Source organism: Bombina bombina, chromosome 9 (assembly GCF_027579735.1).
Source record: "Bombina bombina isolate aBomBom1 chromosome 9, aBomBom1.pri, whole genome shotgun sequence".
Classification (NCBI taxonomy): domain Eukaryota; kingdom Metazoa; phylum Chordata; class Amphibia; order Anura; family Bombinatoridae; genus Bombina; species Bombina bombina.
In genome coordinates, this window is record NC_069507.1 from 12,201,673 (window position 1) to 12,224,459 (window position 22,787).

At 41.6% G+C, this 22,787-nt stretch overlaps 1 protein-coding gene across 1 annotated transcript in view; it reads left to right on the plus strand.

Annotated features, from left to right (window-relative positions):
* Nucleotides 1-22,787, plus strand: part of TLL2 (tolloid like 2) — a 610,754-nt gene that overhangs the window by 255,435 nt on the left and 332,532 nt on the right. The window contains exon 4 of the mRNA XM_053691878.1: nt 8,484-8,601. Coding sequence (XP_053547853.1) covers nt 8,484-8,601 — 118 coding nt within the window. The remainder of the gene's footprint in view (nt 1-8,483; nt 8,602-22,787) is intronic.

The window sequence follows — 22,787 nt, forward strand, 5'->3', positions numbered from 1 at the left end:
CTCAGTGCATGGAAGTGATCGGGTTGATGGTAGCGGCGATGGACATAGTTCCTTTTGCGCGCATTCATCTAAGACCATTACAACTGTGCATGCTCAGTCAGTGGAATGGGGACTATACAGACTTGTCTCCGAAGATACAAGTAAATCAGAGGACCAGAGACTCACTCCGTTGGTGGCTGTCCCTGGACAATCTGTCTCAAGGGATGACGTTCCGCAGACCAGAGTGGGTCATTGTCACGACCGACGCCAGTCTGATGGGCTGGGGCGCGGTCTGGGGATCCCTGAAAGCTCAGGGTCTTTGGTCTCGGGAAGAATCTCTTCTACCGATAAATATTCTGGAACTGAGAGCGATATTCAATGCTCTCAAGGCCTGGCCTCGGCTAGCGAGGACCAAGTTCATACGGTTTCAATCAGACAACATGACAACTGTTGCGTACATCAACCATCAGGGGGGAACAAGGAGTTCCCTAGCGATGGAAGAAGTGACCAAAATCATTCTATGGGCGGAGTCTCACTCCTGCCACCTGTCTGCTATCCACATCCCAGGAGTGGAAAATTGGGAAGCGGATTTTCTGAGTCGTCAGACATTGCATCCGGGGGAGTGGGAACTCCATCCGGAAATCTTTGCCCAAGTCACTCACCTGTGGGGCATTCCAGACATGGATCTGATGGCCTCTCGTCAGAACTTCAAAGTTCCTTGCTACGGGGCCAGATCCAGGGATCCCAAGGCGGCTCTAGTGGATGCACTAGTAGCACCTTGGACCTTCAAACTAGCTTATGTGTTCCCGCCATTTCCTCTCATCCCCAGGCTGGTAGCCAGGATCAATCAGGAGAGGGCGTCGGTGATCTTGATAGCTCCTGCGTGGCCACGCAGGACTTGGTATGCAGATCTGGTGAATATGTCATCGGCTCCACCTTGGAAGCTACCTTTGAGACGAGACCTTCTTGTTCAGGGTCCGTTCGAACATCCGAATCTGGTTTCACTCCAGCTGACTGCTTGGAGATTGAACGCTTGATTTTATCGAAGCGAGGATTCTCAGATTCTGTTATCGATACTCTTGTTCAGGCCAGAAAGCCTGTAACTAGAAAGATTTACCACAAAATTTGGAAAAAATATATCTGTTGGTGTGAATCTAAAGGATTCCCTTGGGACAAGGTTAAGATTCCTAGGATTCTATCCTTCCTTCAAGAAGGATTGGAAAAAGGATTATCTGCAAGTTCCCTGAAGGGACAGATTTCTGCCTTGTCGGTATTACTTCACAAAAAGCTGGCAGCTGTGCCAGATGTTCAAGCCTTTGTTCAGGCTCTGGTTAGAATCAAGCCTGTTTACAAACCTTTGACTCCTCCTTGGAGTCTCAATTTAGTTCTTTCAGTTCTTCAGGGGGTTCCGTTTGAACCCTTACATTCCGTTGATATTAAGTTATTATCTTGGAAAGTTTTGTTTTTAGTTGCGATTTCTTCTGCTAGAAGAGTCTCAGAATTATCTGCTCTGCAGTGTTCTCCTCCTTATCTGGTGTTCCATGCAGATAAGGTGGTTTTACGTACTAAACCTGGTTTTCTTCCAAAAGTTGTTTCTAACAAAAACATTAACCAGGAGATTATCGTACCTTCTCTGTGTCCGAAACCAGTTTCAAAGAAGGAACGTTTGTTGCACAATTTGGATGTTGTTCGCGCTCTAAAATTCTATTTAGATGCTACAAAGGATTTTAGACAAACATCTTCCTTGTTTGTTGTTTATTCAGGTAAAAGGAGAGGTCAAAGAGCAACTTCTACCTCTCTCTCTTTTTGGATTAAAAGCATCATCAGATTGGCTTACGAGACTGCCGGACGGCAGCCTCCCGAAAGAATCACAGCTCATTCCACTAGGGCTGTGGCTTCCACATGGGCCTTCAAGAACGAGGCTTCTGTTGATCAGATATGTAGGGCAGCGACTTGGTCTTCACTGCACACTTTTACCAAATTTTACAAGTTTGATACTTTTGCTTCTTCTGAGGCTATTTTTGGGAGAAAGGTTTTGCAAGCCGTGGTGCCTTCCATTTAGGTGACCTGATTTGCTCCCTCCCTTCATCCGTGTCCTAAAGCTTTGGTATTGGTTCCCACAAGTAAGGATGACGCCGTGGACCGGACACACCTATGTTGGAGAAAACAGAATTTATGTTTACCTGATAAATTTCTTTCTCCAACGGTGTGTCCGGTCCACGGCCCGCCCTGGTTTTTTAATCAGGTCTGATAATTTATTTTCTTTAACTACAGTCACCACGGTACCATATGGTTTCTCCTATGCAAATATTCCTCCTTAACGTCGGTCGAATGACTGGGGTAGGCGGAGCCTAGGAGGGATCATGTGACCAGCTTTGCTGGGCTCTTTGCCATTTCCTGTTGGGGAAGAGAATATCCCACAAGTAAGGATGACGCCGTGGACCGGACACACCGTTGGAGAAAGAAATTTATCAGGTAAACATAAATTCTGTTTCTTGGAAAGTTTTGTTCCTTTTGGCAATCTCTTCTGCCAGAAGAGTTTCTGAATTATCTGCTCTTTCTTGTGAGTCTCCTTTTCTGATTTTTCATCAGGATAAGGCAGTGTTGCGAACTTCTTTTGAATTTTTACCTAAAGTTGTGAATTCCAACAACATTAGTAGAGAAATTGTGGTTCCTTCATTATGTCCTAATCCTAAGAATTCTAAGGAGAAATCGTTACATTCTTTGGATGTTGTTAGAGCTTTGAAATATTATGTTGAAGCTACTAAGTCTTTCCGAAAGACTTCTAGTTTATTTGTTATCTTTTCCGGTTCTAGAAAAGGCCAGAAAGCTTCTGCCATTTCTTTGGCATCTTGGTTGAAATCTTTAATTCATCTTGCCTATGTTGAGTCGGGTAAAACTCCGCCTCGAAGGATTACAGCTCATTCTACTAGGTCAGTTTCTACTTCCTGGGCGTTTAGGAATGAAGCTTCGATTGATCAGATTTGCAAAGCAGCAACTTGGTCCTATTTGCATACTTTTACTAAATTCTACCATTTTGATGTATTTTCTTCTTCTGAAGCAGTTTTTGGTAGAAAAGTACTTCAGGCAGCGGTTTCAGTTTGAATCTTCTGCTTATGTTTTTCATTAAACTTTATTTTGGGTGTGGATTATTTTCAGCAGGAATTGGCTGTCTTTATTTTTATCCCTCCCTCTCTAGTGACTCTTGCGTGGAAAGATCCACATCTTGGGTAATCATTATCCCATACGTCACTAGCTCATGGACTCTTGCTAATTACATGAAAGAAAACATAATTTATGTAAGAACTTACCTGATAAATTCATTTCTTTCATATTAGCAAGAGTCCATGAGGCCCACCCTTTTTTTGTGGTGGTTATGATTTTTGTATAAAGCACAATTATTCTAATTCCTTATTTTATATGCTTTCGCACTTGTTTATCACCCCACTTCTTGGCTATTCGTTAAACTGAATTGTGGGTGTGGTGAGGGGTGTATTTATAGGCATTTTGAGGTTTGGGAAACTTTGCCCCTCCTGGTAGGAATGTATATCCCATACGTCACTAGCTCATGGACTCTTGCTAATATGAAAGAAATTAATTTATCAGGTAAGTTCTTACATAAATTATGTTTTTATGCATTTACCTGGGTTTCTCTGGGCGATTGAAGGCAGCTGCTGTTTGTTCCTCTAGTAAGGTTTTTTTCCTCCAAAACTTACTTTTGTTGCACCACTTGATCTTTGTCTTTACGGCACTGGTGTGGTGTTTTGGAGTCAGGTTCTCTTCCGTAGAATAACCTGTGAAAGCGCCATCTTACTGTGGCATCATCTGAAAGTATTTCAGAACTTGGGATGGTATTTTATCTTGGATGATTCAACTGTCTCAGTTATTTAAATTCTTAGATATAAGTTTTTCTGATAGATCTTAGTGCTCCAACTGTGAAAATGTGAGTTTCTGTTAGTTCAGCTATATCTGGGAGAAATGGGCACAAGGTCCTTTAGTGATTCAGTCCTGGAAGCATTTATTCATTGTGAGTCTCTACGTGATGTTTCTCTTTGAGTTATCACACTGAAGACCATTTTGTTCTTGTTGTGTCAGCATTTCAAGCCCTTTATGTGTGGCAATCTTTCCTTGTTTTCCATCAGGATCAAGTTACATCTTATTGAGGTTTCTATCTACGTATGTGTTTGTTTTTCTAGGAAACCAAGATTTTGTGCTACCTTTCTTCTGTCATGGAAAAACTTGAGTCATGAGGAGTCTGTATCATTGATGTGGTTTGTTGCCCTCACATTTGTATAACAGACTCCTGCAATTCGTAAGAATGATAATTTCTTAATCAATTCCAGAGATCCTGCTTGTGTCAGAATCCTACAAAATCAACTTCTTCTTCTTCTTGCTAAATTTTTCAAACTTTTTCCAGACCCTTCAAGCAAAGAATAAGCAGATTCTAGAGGTGCTCAGTGTTCATTTGACTAGGGCAGTCTTAGCATTATGGGCTTTTGAAACAGATGCTAACCCAGAGGAACTTTATCATACTGCACTTAGCTACATTATACAGATGAAACACACACACACACATTATACAGATGAAACACACACACACATTATACAGATTACACACACACATAAAGATTACACACACACATTATAAAGATTACACACACACATTATACAGATTACACACACACACACATTATACAGATTACACACACACACACATTATACAGATTACACACACACACACATTATACAGATTACACACACATATACAGATTACACACACATATACAGATTACACACACATATAAAGCTTACACACACACACATTATAAAGATTACACACACACACACATTATACAGATTACACACACACACACACATTATACAGATTACACACACACACACACACATTATACAGATTACACACACACACACACATTATACAGATTACACACACACTCACATTATACAGATTACACACACACTCACATTATACAGATTACATACACACACACATTATACAGATTACATACACACACACATTATACAGATTACACACACACACACACACATTATACAGATTACACACACACACACACACACACACACATTATACAGATTACACACACACACACACACATTATACAGATTATACAGATTACACACACATTATACATATTATACACACACACACACTATACATATTATACACACACACACACACATTATACAGATTTACAGATTACACACACACACACACACATTATACAGATTACACACACACATTATACAGATTATACAGATTACACACACACACATTATACAGATTACACACACACATTATACAGATTACACACACACACACACACACACATTATACAGATTACACACACACACACACACACACACACATTATACAGATTATACAGATTACACGCACATTATACAGATTACACACACACACACACACACACATTATCCAGATTACACACACATTATACAGATTACACACACACACCTTATACAGATTATACAGATTACACACACACATTATACAGATTATACACACACACATTATACAGATTATACACACACACACATTATACAGATTATACACACACTCACACACACATACAGATTATACACACACTCACACACACATTATACAGATTATACAGATTATACACACACACACACATTATACAGATTATACACACACACACACACATTATACAGATTATACACACACACACACACACACATTATACAGATTATACACACACACACACACACATTATACAGATTATACACACACACACACACATTATACAGATTATACACACACACATTATACAGATTATACACACACACACACACACATTATACAGATTATACACACACACATTATACAGATTATACACACACACACACACACATTATACAGATTATACACACACACATTATACAGATTATACAGATTATGCACACACACACACATACAGATTACACACACATTATACAGATTATACACACACACATTATACAGATTATACAGATTATACACACACACACACTATACAGATTATACACACACACACACACATTATACAGATTATACACACACACACACACACACATTATACAGATTATACACACACACACACACACATTATACAGATTATACACACACACACACACACATTATACAGATTATACACACACACATTATACAGATTATACACACACACACACACACACATTATACAGATTATACACACACACATTATACAGATTATACACACACACACACACACATTATACAGATTATACACACACACATTATACAGATTATACAGATTATGCACACACACACACATACAGATTACACACGCATTATACAGATTATGCACACACACGCACACACTATACAGATTACACACACACACTATACTGATTACACATACATATTTCAAACAATTATTATACAGAGATTACACATATACCACTCAGAGTGCACACACATTATACAGATTACACACACATATGAACCCCCTTTTACAAAACATTACATATATTTGTTGGATTTTGATGGCCACTCATTATCCACAGATATTGCTGCTTTTTCATTATCAGTGCCGTGTCCTGTGTGTGCTGAAACTTGTATAAATTGTGTAGGAAACAAGCACAGAACTGGGTTATCTTGGCTATCCTTGGTAATGCTTACCAGTAAGAACCCCTCCCCTGAGGGGCGTGGACAGAACTACCCACTCCCTTAGTTACTTGTTTAAAAGTACCTCCTTTAACACAGAACTAGAAGGAGTAGGGATCAGTCTAGTCATCAAGTGGACGGGACTGGGACACCATCTCCATATTTTATGCATTTACCTGGGTTTCTCTGGGCGATTGAAGGCAGCTGCTGTTTGTTCCTCTAGTAAGGTTTTTTTCCTCCAAAACTTACTTTTGTTGCACCACTTGATCTTTGTCTTTACGGCACTGGTGTGGTGTTTTGGAGTCAGGTTCTCTTCTGTAGAATAACCTGTGAAAGCGCCATCTTACTGTGGCATCATCTGGAAGTATTTCAGAACTTGGGATGGTATTTTATCTTGGATGATTCAACTGTCTCAGTTATTTAAATTCTTAGATATAAGTTTTTCTGATAGATCTTAGTGCTCCAACTGTGAAAATGTGAGTTTCTGTTAGTTCAGCTATATCTGGGAGAAATGGGCACAAGGTCCTTTAGTGATTCAGTCCTGGAAGCATTTATTCATTGTGAGTCTCTACGTGATGTTTCTCTTTGAGTTATCACACTGAAGACCATTTTGTTCTTGTTGTGTCAGCATTTCAAGCCCTTTATGTGTGGCAATCTTTCCTTGTTTTCCATCAGGATCAAGTTACATCTTATTGAGGTTTCTATCTACGTATGTGTTTGTTTTTCTAGGAAACCAAGATTTTGTGCTACCTTTCTTCTGTCATGGAAAAACTTGAGTCATGAGGAGTCTGTATCATTGATGTGGTTTGTTGCCCTCACATTTGTATAACAGACTCCTGCAATTCGTAAGAATGATAATTTCTTAATCAATTCCAGAGATCCTGCTTGTGTCAGAATCCTACAAAATCAACTTCTTCTTCTTCTTGCTAAATTTTTCAAACTTTTTCCAGACCCTTCAAGCAAAGAATAAGCAGATTCTAGAGGTGCTCAGGGTTAATTTGACTAGGGCAGTCTTAGCATTATGGGCTTTTGAAACATATGCTATCCCAGAGGAACTTTATCATACTGCACTTAGATAGTTGCTTCTTACTCTTATTTCATATTATAACATTGATGCGTGTCGGTCAGTTACTGCAGCGTTTGGTCACAAGGTTCTACCTTTTTCCTGGAATAAATGTAACTTTTTGCATTATTCAGCTTTTTTATTCAGTTTTTTTTCTTTATTCCCACCCAAATGTTTATTTGCTGCTTTGCTAGTCATCTCACAGCTTTACCAGGGAGGGCAAAGATAACTAGAAATTAACACCAAAATATATAAACAGTTTCTTGGCCCATATCCCTGGGTAATGCTTACCAGGCTTTCTCCCTTTTGCCTGGTCCACCTATTAGACTGACCAACACTAAGAGGAGGGGCAGTGTTTAAGGAGGTACCTTTAAACAAGTAACAAGGGGAGTGGACAGTTCTGTCCATGCCCCTCAGGGGAGGGGTTCTCAATGGTAAGCATTACCAGGGATATGGGCTAAGATATAGAAATTGCTTTTAGTTTTTGGTGTTAATTTCTAGTTGGAGCTTTTCCTTTGTTTGAGACCCCCAGACGTGTTATATAACTAACCTATTAAACTTGCAAAATATATTAACCAATAATGTTTCATTTGCAACTTTAGATATTTGGTTTCTTTTGTGAAATCCCTGCAGGCACAAATCTGACAAAAGGGTATGCTTTCTAATCCTGCAGAACACATCATATCACTGTCCCAGCCAGCTGATGAGCTCTCAATTGTTATTTCCTATCTCCAGGTACACAGAGAGCAATATTTAAACAAGCCATGAGACACTGGGAAAAATACACGTGTGTCACGTTTGTAGAGAGAACCGACGAAGAGAGTTTTATTGTATTTACATACAGGACATGTGGGTACGTATGAGATTAAGGTGGTGCTGAGCTGCGCACCCAGATACCTGGTATTTATTAACAATATAGTGATGTCTGCTCATTATAGCTGTGAACAACATTTGATGGGTTCTCTGAATTGCCAGCTGAACTCATTATTATATAGTCCTGACAGCATTTCTACATTACATGCCAAGGACATAGGTAGGTGGAGAACATCCCCACGTTGGGTGATGGTTAGCTTTGTCTATACGGTTCAGTTTGGAAATCACAAGAGGAAACTAAATGGCACTGACGGGTATCAAGAGAATAAGGACTGCAATTAAAATAGAAACTCTTTATTATAAAAATATAAAACCAACAAGCTAAAGTAGTTATCCAGATTTGCTTTGATGTTTATAGAAATGTGAGTCACATAAAGCATATACTGCGTAAACATGTGAGTTATGTGTCCAACCTATAAGGACCGTGACAAGCTGGCACTCACATTATCATGACGCCCTAAGTGTACAATTCTGTAGCTATGCACAAAGGTTTATATTTCTTGTGTAAATCTCAGTTTTATTTTTTTCTGACTATAGTTAATACAGGTTTACAAATTAAAACAAGATTCAGAATGGGTCATTGTTTTCTTTTACAAAAAATCTTGTGTCTTTTGTTACTTTTTACTAAAGTCCCATATTTAAATGCAATGAGATAAAGTGTCACTACTTTTAATAAAAAAAATATTATTATTAATACTGACTATTATACAACTCTGTATATTACTCACAAACTAAATTAGGAACGGTTTACTGTAAAAGATCTATTCTGGGTGAATGGACTTACCTGACTTACATGTAGTTGTGCAGTCTTGGTGAATGGAGATGCCTGACTTACTTATATGTAGTTGTGCAGTCTGGATAATCAGAGATGCCTGACTACTGACATGTAGTTGTGCTTTCTTGGTGAAAGGAGATGCCTTACTTACTGACATGTAGTTGTGCAGTCTAAGTAAATGGATATGCCTGACTTACTGACATATAGTTATGCAGTCTGGGTGAAAGGAGATAGATACCTGACTTACTGACATGTTGTTATGTAGTCTGGGTGAACGTATATGCCTGACTTACTGATATGTAGTTGTGCAGTCTGGGTGAAAGGAGATGCCTGACTGACATGTAGTTATGCAGTCTGAGTGAACAAAAATGCCTTACTAACATGTAGTTATGCAGTCTGGGTGAAAGGAGATGCCTGACTTACTGAAATGTAGTTATGCAGCCTTGGTGAAAGGAGATGCCTCACTTACCGACATGTAGTTGTGCAGTCTAAGTAAACGGATATGCCTGACTTACTAACATGTTGTTATGCAGTCTGGGCGAAAGGAGATGCCTGACTTACTCACATGTAGTTATGCAGTCTGGGTGAAAGGAGATGCCTGACTTACTGACATGTAGTTGTGCAGTCTGGGTGAAAGGAGATGCCTGACTTACTGACATTTAGTTATGCAGCCTTGGTGAAAGAAGATGCCTCACTTACCGACATGTAGTTGTGCAGTCTAAGTAAACGGATATGCCTGACTTACTAACATGTAGTTGTGCAGTCTGGGTGAACGGATATGCCTGACTTACTGACATGTTGTTATGCAGTCTGGGCAAAAGGAGGTGCCTGACTTACTCACATGTTGTTATGCAGTCTGGGCGAAAGGAGATGCCTGACTTACTCACATGTTGTTATGCAGTCTGGGCGAAAGGAGATGCCTGACTTACTCACATGTTGTTATGCAGTCTGGGTGAAAGAAGATGCCTGACTTACTGACATGTAGTTGTGCAGTCTGGGTGAAAGGAGATGCCTGACTTACTGACATGTAGTTGTGCAGTCTGGGTGAACGGATATGCCTGACTTACTGACATGTAGTTATGCAGTCTGGGTGAACAAAAAATGCCTTACTAACATGTAGTTATGCAGTCTGGGTGAAAGCAGATGCCTGACTTGACTTACTGACATGTAGTTGTGCAGTCTGGGTGAACGGAGATGCCTGACTTACTGACATGTTGTTATGCAGTCTGGGTGAACAAATATGCGTGACTTACTGACATGTAATTATGCAGTCTGGGTGAAAGGAGATGCCTGGCTTACTGGTCTGTTGATATGCAGTCTGGGTGAAAGGAGATGCCTGACTTACTAACATGTTGTTATGTAGTCTGGGTAAACGTATATGCCTGACTTACTGACATGTTATGCAGTCTGGGTGAACGGAGATGATGCCTGGCTTATTGACATGCAGTTGTGCAGTCTGGGTGAAAGGAGATGCCTGATTTACTGACATGTAGTTATGCAGTCTGGGTGAAAGGAGATGCCTGACCTACTGACATGTAGTTGTGCAGTCTGGGTGAACAAAAATGCCTTACTTACTAACATGTTGTTATGCAGTCTGGGTGAAAGGAGATGCCTGACCTACTGACATGTAGTTGTGCAGTCTGGGCGAAAGGAGATGCCTGACTTACTGATATGTAGTTGTTCAGTCTGGGTGAAAGGAGATGCCTGACCTACTGACATGTAGTTGTGCAGTCTGGGTGAAAGGAGATGCCTGACTTACTGACATGTAGTTATGCAATCTGGGTGAACGGATATGCCTGACTTACTGACATGTAGTTATGCAGTCTGGGTGAAAGGAGATGCCTGACTTACTGACATGTAGTTATGCAGTCTGGGTGAATGGAGATGCCTGACTTATTGACATGTAGTTATGCAGTCTGGGTGAACGGAGATGCCTTACTTACTCACATGTTATGCAGTCTGGGTGAACGTATATGCCTGACTTACTGACATGTTGTTATGCAGTCTGGGTGAAAGAAGATGCCTGACTTACTGACATGTAGTTGTGCAGTCTGGGTGAAAGGAGATACCTGACCTACTGACATGTAGTTGTGCAGTCTGGGTGAGCAAAAATGCCTTACTTACTAACATGTAGTTATGCAGTCTGGGTGAACAAATATGCTTGACTTACTGACATGTAGTTGTGCAGTCTGGGTGAACGGATATGCCTGACTTACTGACATGTAGTTATGCAGTCTGGGTGAACAAATATGCGTGACTTACTGACATGTAATTATGCAGTCTGGGTGAACAAATATGCGTGACTTACTGACATGTAATTATGTAGTCTGGGTGAAAGGAGATTCCTGACTTACTGGCCTGTTGTTATGCAGTCTGGGTGAAAGGAGATGCTTGACTTACTAACATGTTATGTAGTCTAGGTAAACGTATATATGCCTGACTTACTGACATGTAGTTATGCAGTGTGGGTGAACGTATATGCCTGACTTACTGACATGTTATGCAGTCTGGGTGAACGGAGATGCCTGACTTACTGACATGTTGTTATGTAGTGTGGGTGAAAGGAGATACCTGACTTACTGACATGTTATGTAATCTGGGTGAACGTATATGCCTGACTTACTGACATGTTATGCAGTCTGGGTGAACGGAGATGCCTGACTTACTGACATGTTGTTATGTAGTCTGGGTGAAAGGAGATACCTGACTTACTGACATGTTATGTAGTCTGGGTGAACGTATATGCCTGACTTACTGACATGTTATGCAGTCTGGGTGAACAGAGATGCCTGACTTACTGACATGTTGTTATGTAGTCTGGGTGAAAGGAGATACCTGATTTACTGACATGTTATGTAATCTGGGTGAACGTATATGCCTGACTTACTGACATGTAGTTATGCAGTCTGAGTGAAAGGAGATGCCTGACTTACTCACATGTTGTTATGCAGTCTGGGTGAAAGAAGATGCCTGACTTACTGACATGTAGTTGTTCAGTCTGTGTGAAAGGAGATGCCTGACTTACTGACATGTAGTTGTGCAGTCTTGGTGAACGTATATGCCTGACTTACTGACATGCAGTTGTTCAGTCTGGGTGAAAGGAGATGCCTGACTTACTGACATGTACTTGTGCAGTCTGGGTGAAAGGAGATGCCTGACTGACATGTAGTTATGCAATCTGGGTGAGCAAAAATGCCTTACTAACATGTAGTTATGCAGTCTGGGTGAACAAATATGCTTGACTTACTGACATGTAGTTGTGCAGTCTGGGTGAAAGGAGATGCCTGACTTACTGACATGTAGTTATGCAGTCTGGGTGAACAAAAATGCCTTACTAAAATGTAGTTATGCAGTCTGGGTAGAAGGAGATGCCTGACTTACTGACATGTAGTTATGCAGTCTGGGTGAGCAAAAATGCATTACTTACTATCATATAGTTATGCAGTCTTGGTGAACAAATATGCTTGACTTACTGATATGTAGTTGTGCAGTCTGGGTGAAAGGAGATGCCTGACTTACTGACATGTAGTTATGCAGTCTGGGTGAACAAAAATGCCTTACTTACTGACATGTAGTTATGCAGTCTGGGTGAAAGGAGATGCCTGACTTACTGTCCTGTTGTTATGCAGTCTGGGTGAAAGGAGATGCCTGACTTACGAACATGTTATGTAGTCTGGGTAAACATATATGCCTGACTTACTGACATGTAGTTATGCAGCTTGGGTGAATGGATATGCCTGACCTACTGACATGTAGTTGTGCAGTCTGGGTAAACGGAGATGCCTGACTTACTGACCTGTTGTTATGCAGTCTGGGTGAAAGCAGATGCCTGACTTACTGACATGTAGTTATGCAGTCTGGGTGAAAGGAGATGCCTGACTTACTGACGTGTAGTTATGCAGTCTGGGTGAACAAAAATGCCTTACTTACTAACATGTAGTTATGCAGTCTGGGTGAACAAAAATGCCTTACTTACTAACATGTAGTTATGCAGTCTGGGTGAAAGGAGATACCTGACTTACTGACATGTAGTTATGCTGTCTGGGTGAAAGGAGATGCCTGACTTACTGACATGTAGTTATGCAGTCTGGGTGAACAAAAATGCCTTACTTACTAACATGTAGTTATGCAGTCTGGGTTAAAAGAGATGCCTTACTTACTAACATGTAGTTATGCGGTCTGGGTGAACAAATATGCCTGACTTACTGACATGATGTTGTGCAGTCTGGGGGAAAGTAGATGCCTGACTTACTGACATGTAGTTATGCAGTCTGGGTGAACAAAAATGCCTTACTTACTAACATGTAGTTATGCAGTCTGGGTGAAAGGAAATGCCTGACTTACTGACCTGTAGTTATGCAGTCTGGGTAAAAGGAGATGCCTGAATTACTGACCTGTAGTTATGCAGTCTGGGTGAAAGGAGATGCCTTACTTACTAACATGTAGTTGTGCAGTCTAGGTGAACAAAAATGCCTTACTAAAATGTAGTTATGCAGTCTGGGTAAAAGGAGATGCCTGACTTACTGACATGTAGTTATGCAGTCTGGGTGAGCAAAAATGCATTACTTACTATCATATAGTTATGCAGTCTTGGTGAACAAATATGCTTGACTTACTGATATGTAGTTGTGCAGTCTGGGTGAAAGGAGATGCCTGACCTACTGACATGTAGTTATGCAGTCTGGGTGAACAAAAATGCCTGACTTACTGACATGTAGTTATGCAGTCTGGGTGAACAAAAATGCCTTACTTACTGACATGTAGTTATGCAGTCTGGGTGAACAAAAATGCCTTACTTACTAACATGTAGTTATGCAGTCTGGGTGAAAGGAGATGCCTGACTTACTGTCCTGTTGTTATGCAGTCTGGGTGAAAGGAGATGCCTGACTTACGAACATGTTATGTAGTCTGGGTAAACGTATATGCCTGACTTACTGACATGTAGTTATGCAGTTTGGGTGAATGGATATTCCTGACCTACTGACATGTAGTTGTGCAGTCTGGGTGAACGGAGATGCCTGACTTACTGACATGTAGTTATGCAGTTTGGTTGAATGGATATGCCTGACCTACTGACATGTAGTTGTGCAGTCTGGGTGAACGGAGATGCCTGACTTACTGACCTGTTGTTATGCAGTCTGGGTGAAAGGAGATGCCTGACTTACTGACATGTAGTTATGCAGTCTGGGTGAAAGGAAATGCCTGACTTACTGACATGTAGTTATGCAGTTTGGTCGAATGGATATGCCTGACCTACTGACATGTAGTTGTGCAGTCTGGGTGAACGGAGATGCCTGACTTACTGACCTGTTGTTATGCAGTCTGGGAGAAAGGAGATGCCTGACTTACTGACATGTAGTTATGCAGTCTGGGTGAAAGGAAATGCCTGACTTACTGACATGTAGTTATGCAGTCTGGGTGAAAGGAGATGCCTGACTTACTGACGTGTAGTTATGCAGTCTGGGTGAACAAAAATGCCTTAATTACTAACATGTAGTTATGCAGTCTGGGTGAACAAAAATGCCTTACTTACTAACATGTAGTTATGCAGTCTGGGTGAAAGGACATACCTGACTTACTGACATGTAGTTATGCTGTCTGGGTGAAAGGAGATGCCTGACTTACTGACATGTAGTTATGCAGTCTGGGTGAACAAAAATGCCTTACTTACTAACATGTAGTTATGCAGTCTGGGTTAAAAGAGATGCCTTACTTACTAACATGTAGTTATGCAGTCTGGGTGAACAAATATGCCTGACTTACTGACATGGTGTTGTGCAGTCTGGGTGAAAGGAGATGCCTGACTTACTGACATGTAGTTATGCAGTCTGGGTGAACAAAAATGCCTTACTTACTAACATATAGTTATGCAGTATGGGTTAAAAGAGATGCCTGACTTACTGACCTGTAGTTATGCAGTCTGGGTAAAAGGAGATGCCTGACTTACTAACATGTTATGTAGTCTGGGTAAACGTATATGCCTGACTTACTAACATTTTATGTAGTCTGGGTAAACGTATATGCCTGACTTACTGACATGTAGTTATGCAGTTTGGGTGAATGGATATGCCTGACTTACTGACATGTAGTTGTGCAGTCTGGGTGAACGGAGATGCCTGACTTACTGACCTGTTATGCAGTCTGGGTAAAAGGAGATGCCTGACTTACTGACATGTACTGTAGTTGTGCAGTCTGGGTGAACGGAGATGCCTGACTTACTTACATGTAGTTGTGCAGTCTGGGTGAACGGATATGCCTTACTTACTGACATGTAGTTGGTTAGTCTGGGTGAACGGAGATACCTGACTTACTGACATGTAGTTATGCAGTCTGGGTGAACGGATATGCGTGACTTACTGACATATAGTTGTGCAGTCTGGGTGAAAGGAGATGCCTGAATTACTGACATGTAGTTGTGCAGGCTGGGTGAAAGGAGATGCCTGAATTACTGACATGTAGTTATGCAGTCTGGATGAACAAAGATGACCGACTTACTGACATGTTGTTATGCAGTAGAAAAATAGTTCATTTTTAGATGGCTGAAACAACATAAAAAACAAAATTTATGCTTACCTGATAAAAAATGTTTCTTGCCGGACATGGAGAGTCCACAACGTCATTCCAATTCCTAGTGGGAATATCACTCCTGGCCAGCAGGATGAGGCAAGGAGCACCACAGCAAAGCTGTTAAGTGTCACTCCCCTACCCATAATCCCCAGTCATTTGACTGAAGGGAAATGGAAAAAGGAATAACACAAAGGTGTAGAGGTGCCTGAGGTTTAGTCAAAAATAACTGTCTAACTAAGGGTGGTGGGGTCATGGACTCTCCATGTCGGGAAAGAAAGAAATTTATCAGGTTCGCATTCATTTTGTTTCCTTTTCTAAGACATGCAGAGTCTACGACGTCATTCCAATTACTAGCGGGAACCAATACCCAAGCTAGAGGACACAGAATGAATAGAGAGGGAGAAGGAGACTGGCAGACCTAAACAGAAGGCATCACCACTTCAAGAACTTTTCTCCCAAAAGAGGTCTTAGCCGAGGCAAAAGTATCAAATTTGGAAAAAGTATTGAGAGAGGGCCAAGTTGCAGCCTTGCAAATCTGTTCCACAGAAGCTTAATTTTTGAAAGCCCAAGAAAAGGAGACAGCCCTAGTAGAATGAGCTGTAATTCTCTCAGGAGGCTGCTGACCAGCAGTCTTGTAAGCCAAACAAATTATACTTCTCAACCAGAGGGAAAGTGAAGTAGCAGTAGCCTTCTGACCCTTAGGATTTCCTGAGAAACAAACGAACAAACAAACAGGGCAGAAGACTGGCGAAAATCCTTAGTCGCCTGTAGGTAGAATTTTAGAGCACGCACAACATCCAAGTTGGGCAACAGATGTTCCTTATGAGAATTAGTATTGGGACAGAGGGAAGGAACAACAATTTCCTGATTAATATTTCTATCCAAAACCACTTTAGGGAGAAACCCCACTTTAGTACGAAGAACCGCCTTATCCGCATGAAAGATAAGGTAAAGCGAATCACACTGCAAAGCCGAGAGTTCTGAAACTCTTCAAACAGAAGAGATAGCAATAAGAAACAAAACCTTCCAAGATAACAATTAATATCTTATTGAATGCATTGGCTCAAAAGGAACCTGCTGCAAAACTTTAAGAACAAGGTTAAGGCTCCAAGGAGGAGCAACAGGTTTAAACACATGCCTGATTCTGACCAGGGCCTGACAAAAAGATTGAACATCTGGCACATACGCCAGACACTTATGTAAAAGAATAGATAATGCAGAAATCTGACCTTTCAGAGAACTGACTGAAAACCCTTTCTCCAGACCTTCCTGGAGAAAAGACAAAATCCTAGGAATCCGGACCCCACTCCAAGAGAAGCCCTTCAACTCACATCAATAAAGGTATTTACGCCATACCTTATGGTAAATTTTACGAGTAGCAGACTTACGAGCCTGCAGCATGGTCTTAATGACCGACTCAGAAAACCCATGCTTAGCCAGAACTAAAGTTCAATCTCCAAGCAGTCAGCTTCAGAGCAACAAGATTTGGATGGAGGAATGGACCCTGAGTTAGGTCCTTCCTCAGAGGCAACCTCCAAGGTGGCAGAGATGACATCTTCACTAGGTCTGCATATCAGATCCTGCAAGGCCATGCAGGACTAATAGAATTACCGACGACTCGTGGAAGGAGCACAAACGGAGGAAACAGATATGCTAGACCGAAAACCCAAGGAACCGCCAGAGCATCTATCAGAGCTGCTTGGGGATCTCTTGGCCTTGAACTGTACCTTGGAAGCTTGGTGTTCTGCCAAGACACCATCAGATCCAACTGGATGGAGAGCCGACTCCCCAGGATGAAATGTCTGTCTGCTCAGGAAATCTGCCTCCCAGTTGTCCACTCCTGGAATGTGGATGGCAGATAGACAACAATTGCGAGCTTCCACCCAAAGAATAATCCGTGCCACCTCCTTCATGGCTAAGGAACTCCAAGTTCCTCCCTGGTGGTTGATGTAAGCCACTGAGATAATGTTGTCCGATTGGAAACTGATAAACCGGGCTAAGGACAATTGAGGCCAAGCCATCAGAGCATTGTAAATCGCTCTCAACTCCAAGATGTTTATTGGGAGAGCAGACTCCTCCAGAGTCCATAGTCTCTGCATCTTTAACGAGTCCCAGACTGCTCCCCAGACTAGCAGGCTGGTGTCCGTGGTCACGATCACCCAGGAAGGTCTCTGGAAGCATGTGCCCTGAGACAGATGTTCCTGAGAATGCCACCACGGGAGGGAGTCTCTTGTTGACTGGTCTAGCTCTATCCTCTGAGATAGATCCGAATGGTCTCCATTCCATTGTCTGAGCATGCATAATTGCAGAGCTCTCAAATGGAATTAAGCAAAGGGAATGATGTCCATGAAAGCGACCATTAGATCAATTACCTCCATACATTGAGCCACTGAAAGCCGAACAGTAGACTGTAGGGAGAGGCAAGAGAAAATAATCTTGGATTTTCTGACCTCCGTCAGAAAAATTTTCATAGATAGGGAATCTATGATGGTCCCTAAGAAAACCACCCTTGTAGCTGGAACAAGGGAACTCTTCTTCAGATTCACTTTCCATCTGTGGGAACGTAGAAAAGACAGCAAGGTCTCTGTATGAGAGTTTGCTTGTTAAAAGATGGCGCCTGAACCAAAATGTCGTCCAGGTACGGCGCCACTGCAATTCCCCGAGACCTGATCACTGCCAAGAGAGCCCCCAGAACCTTTGAGAAAATTATAGGACCTGTGACAAGGCCAAACGGAAGAGCCACAAACTAAAAGTGTTTGTCTAGAAAAGTGAATCTCAGGAACTTGTGATTATCCCTGAGAATGGGAACATTAAGATACACATTATTCAGGTCTATGGTCGTCATGAACTGACCCTCTTGGACCAAAGGAAGAATGGAACGAATGGTTTCCATTTTAAAGGACGGTACCCTGAGAAACTTGAGACTTTAGGTCTAAAATGGTTAGAAAGGTTCCCTCTTTTTTGGGAACCACAAACAGATTTGAATAGAATCCTAGACCCTGTTCCCTTACTGGAACTGGAACAATCACTCCCAGGGAGGAAAGGTCCTGAACACAGTTCAAGAATGACTCTCTTTTTACCTGGTGTGCAGATAATCTTGAGAGGTGGAATCTGCCCCTGAGAGGGAAAGTTTTGAATTCTATTTTGTAACCCTGAGATACTGTGTCCACAGCCCAAGGATCTGGGACAACTCGTATCCACGCTTGGCAAAACAGGGAAAGTCTGCCCCCACTTGATCCGATCCCGTATCGGGGGCCAACCCTTCATGCTGAATTAGACTTCTTTAATTTCTTTCCCTTATTCCAAGACTGATTGGGCTTCCAAGAAGATTTGGACTGTTCTTGCTTGGAAGAGGGAGAGGAATACTTTTGACCTTTGAAGTTACGAAAGGAACGAAAATTACTTTGACGTCCTTTAGGTCTGTTCTTCTTGTCTTATGGTAGAAAAGACCCTTTTCCACCCGTAATATCAGAAATTAATTTTGCCAGACCAGGTCCAAACAAAGCCTTACCCTTGTAAGGAAGCACCAGAAGCTTGGACTTGGAGGTAACATCAGCTGACCAAGATTTTAGCCACAAAGCCCTGCGGGCCAAGACGGTGAAACCAGACATCTTGGCTCCCAGTCTAATAACTTGCATGTTAACATCAGAAATAAAATAATTGGCTAGTTTGAGAACCTTAATCCTATTTCGCACCAATAGGATGCCGCACTTGCTACTGTGGCAATACAAACTGCAGGTTGCTATTGAAGACCTTGATTAACATACATCTTTTTAAAATAAGCCTCCAGCTTTTTGTCCATGGGATCCTTAAAGGAGCAGCTATCCTCAAAGGAGCAGCTATCCTCTATAGGGATTGTAGTTCTCTTAGCCACTTTTAGAAATAGCCCCTTTTACTTTAGGCACCGTGCGCCGTGAATCCTTTATGGAGTCGGTAACAGGAAACATCTTTTTAAAGACGGGGGAAAAAGGTATCTCTGGATTCTCCCATTCCTGTGACATAATCTCCGTCACACGGTCTGGAACAGGAAACACTTCCACAGAGGAAGGAACATTATAGTATTTATTAAGTTTACTAGACTTCTTAGGGTTGACAACGATAGAAGTATCTGAGTTGTCCAAAGTAGCCAAAACCTCCTTTAACATTACACGAAGGTGTTCAAACTTAAATCTGAAGTTTACTTCTTCAGTATCAGATGAAGGAATTATACTGTCTGAATCTGAGATTTCACCCTCAGAGGCTACCGACGTATCCTCCTCATCAGACTTATGAGGGAGGGCAACCTGCGTAGCAGTAGGAGGAACAGAAACCTTACTATCTGAATGTCTAATTTTCCTCTTGCGTTTTCCCAGCATAGGAAAAGCAGATAATGCAGAAGATACATGTGCAGCAAAATCTGCAGGCATATAAACTCCTCCAGGAGGCTGAGAGGAACTGCAGGGCACTGTGTGTGACACCATTAAGGCTTGGGACGTTTGAGAAGAAAGCTGTGGCATTGCCTGAACAGCATCATCCTGAGACATTAGGCACAGAGGGCAACAATTTATCCTTACACTCTAGAGTTCTTGCTAAACATGTAGTACAGAATTGCATAGGCAAAAAAAATTGGGCCTCAAGACATAAAAAACATCTGACAAAGGACTCAGAATTTTGTTCCATATTCATAGCTTACAAAAAAATTCCCAAAGTAAAGGAGAATTAAAATGTTTTAAAATAAAGTGTGCTGAGGGGGGCGGAGCCAACTACTGAGTGAATTGGATGCACACTGCAAGAGCTCCTATTTCTAATTATATATACAACTCAAACACCCTAACAATGACCACTGTAAGCTCATCTCATAAACTAAGCCGTAGGTTTGAATCGGAAGCCTGACACAAATTCAACCTAGATCTAAGCCCTTCACTCTTGCCACGAGGATACAGAATACAGCCGCAATCACTAGAGTTCAGAGGCAGATTGGCAGTTTAGATATATCTACATTACTAGCATCCATACTGAAATCAGCTTTCTGTACACCTGCTGACCAACCATTACCATTGGGTGAGGACATACCTGAGGCTATGTTGATTGCCATTACCCCACCCACTGTAGGAGCAGGATACAGAGATCGCAAACCTAACGATTTCCGAGTATGAGAGGCTGACTCCCGGGGACCTGCAAGGCCTCAGAAGCAACTTAGCCTGCAAAATCAGCATAACTGGCACGCAACTGTCTTCTGTGCTGGGGAACATCCCTTGATCCCTGCTGAAAATCCCAAAATCCCCACTCCGGGCTCTGGATCTGAATCGGCTAGGGGACTGCTCGCTGCGCTTATCAAGATGGGGTCACAGGGTTGCTTGCATACGGAGCTCCGGTCTTTGAGGCTGGATATCTATCCTGCAGCTTGCCACCTCAGTCTCATGATGGAGAGACAACATCGTTTTGGGCAAAGTGCGCTCATCTTCCTCTGCCCAAGAACGGGTGTGGGCTAGTCTTTTTCTGTAGATGGAACTAGGGCAATCCCAGGATCCTTTTGGCCCCCCTAAGGAACATCTCGTCCACCATTTTGCGATAAGGTCCTGAGGCGTGATGTGTAGCTGGAACGAAGCTGCAGTATGTTGCTATCTTTTATTTACCTATATCTACTCTGACTCATAACCCTATTGAATTTGTAAGGACAGCTGCAACCTCAGGTTACTTGTAATCCTCCCTAACACCTGGGCTAATTTTATGGAGAATGCGAAGTTGGAAGCAGCAGACAATTCAGAAACTATTGCGCTCTGATCTGCATGAAACATACAGAACTGTTGTTTAGGTAGCATTTACTGGTTTATTGCTCTTTGTATGCCTACATCAGCTAATATTCCTGCTAGCTATATCATTACAAGCCCTGTTAGACTAACTTGGTAGTCCATTGTAGAAATCCTCTGTTCCAATGTGTAATCGTTAATGCAAAACTGCAATCATTTTTCATTATATTAGTCAGGAAACATACCTATAGCTGAGACCCTGCACTATTGAATATATCACCCATGCATCCCTAGCTCTCATTAACACTAAAATCCTTAGCACATTTCTCATAATAGCTAGAGGAAAACGTAATTCCCCTCTATAGCTCCACAGTGATCTGGGTGAGATATATCAACACTGAGGTGAAGGGCTATACTTTTCTCATCAGGACTACTGAACCGCATTTTTAATAGTTGACTTCATGCTGTTCAGGTTAGGATATAAGAGTCAGGTGCTCAGAGATAGCCCTTTCATGTATCTGCAGGGGAAATTCACATTGGTGTTAGATACTGGTTTGCTCTCTTCTCCTATAATTATTATGTTACCCTCCCTATGTACCATGCAACAACTCATAATTGCTATCTATAGTATGCTTTGATGCACCATTCTAAAGGACCATATGATGATGGCTTATGTTATATCTGTAACCTGATTTTATTGTATAGATCCTAAATCCACTATTAGAATGTTTCAAATTCTCGTTTCTATAGATGAAGGTGGGCCAAAATTGTGTAGAGGCATGATGCTCTTTGATACCGCTCCCTTCAAAATAGAAATTTATATTCTCTCTCCTCCTCAGCCGGCGAGATGGGGTGAGATCTTGTAGTACTCACCATAAATGCTCATTGGTCCTACCTGCTCCTTCCAATAAATTATAGGATAAATCGTATCACACCTAAACTGGATATAAGAGCATGGCTCCTCCAGATATTCAGCGCAATGCTTCCTTTACAAGCACAAACATAATCATATATTTTCTTAAATGAGGGCAATAATATACCTGCTTAGAAGAGATACCCTGAATGTGCTAGTACTTATAATAGTGAACGTCATCC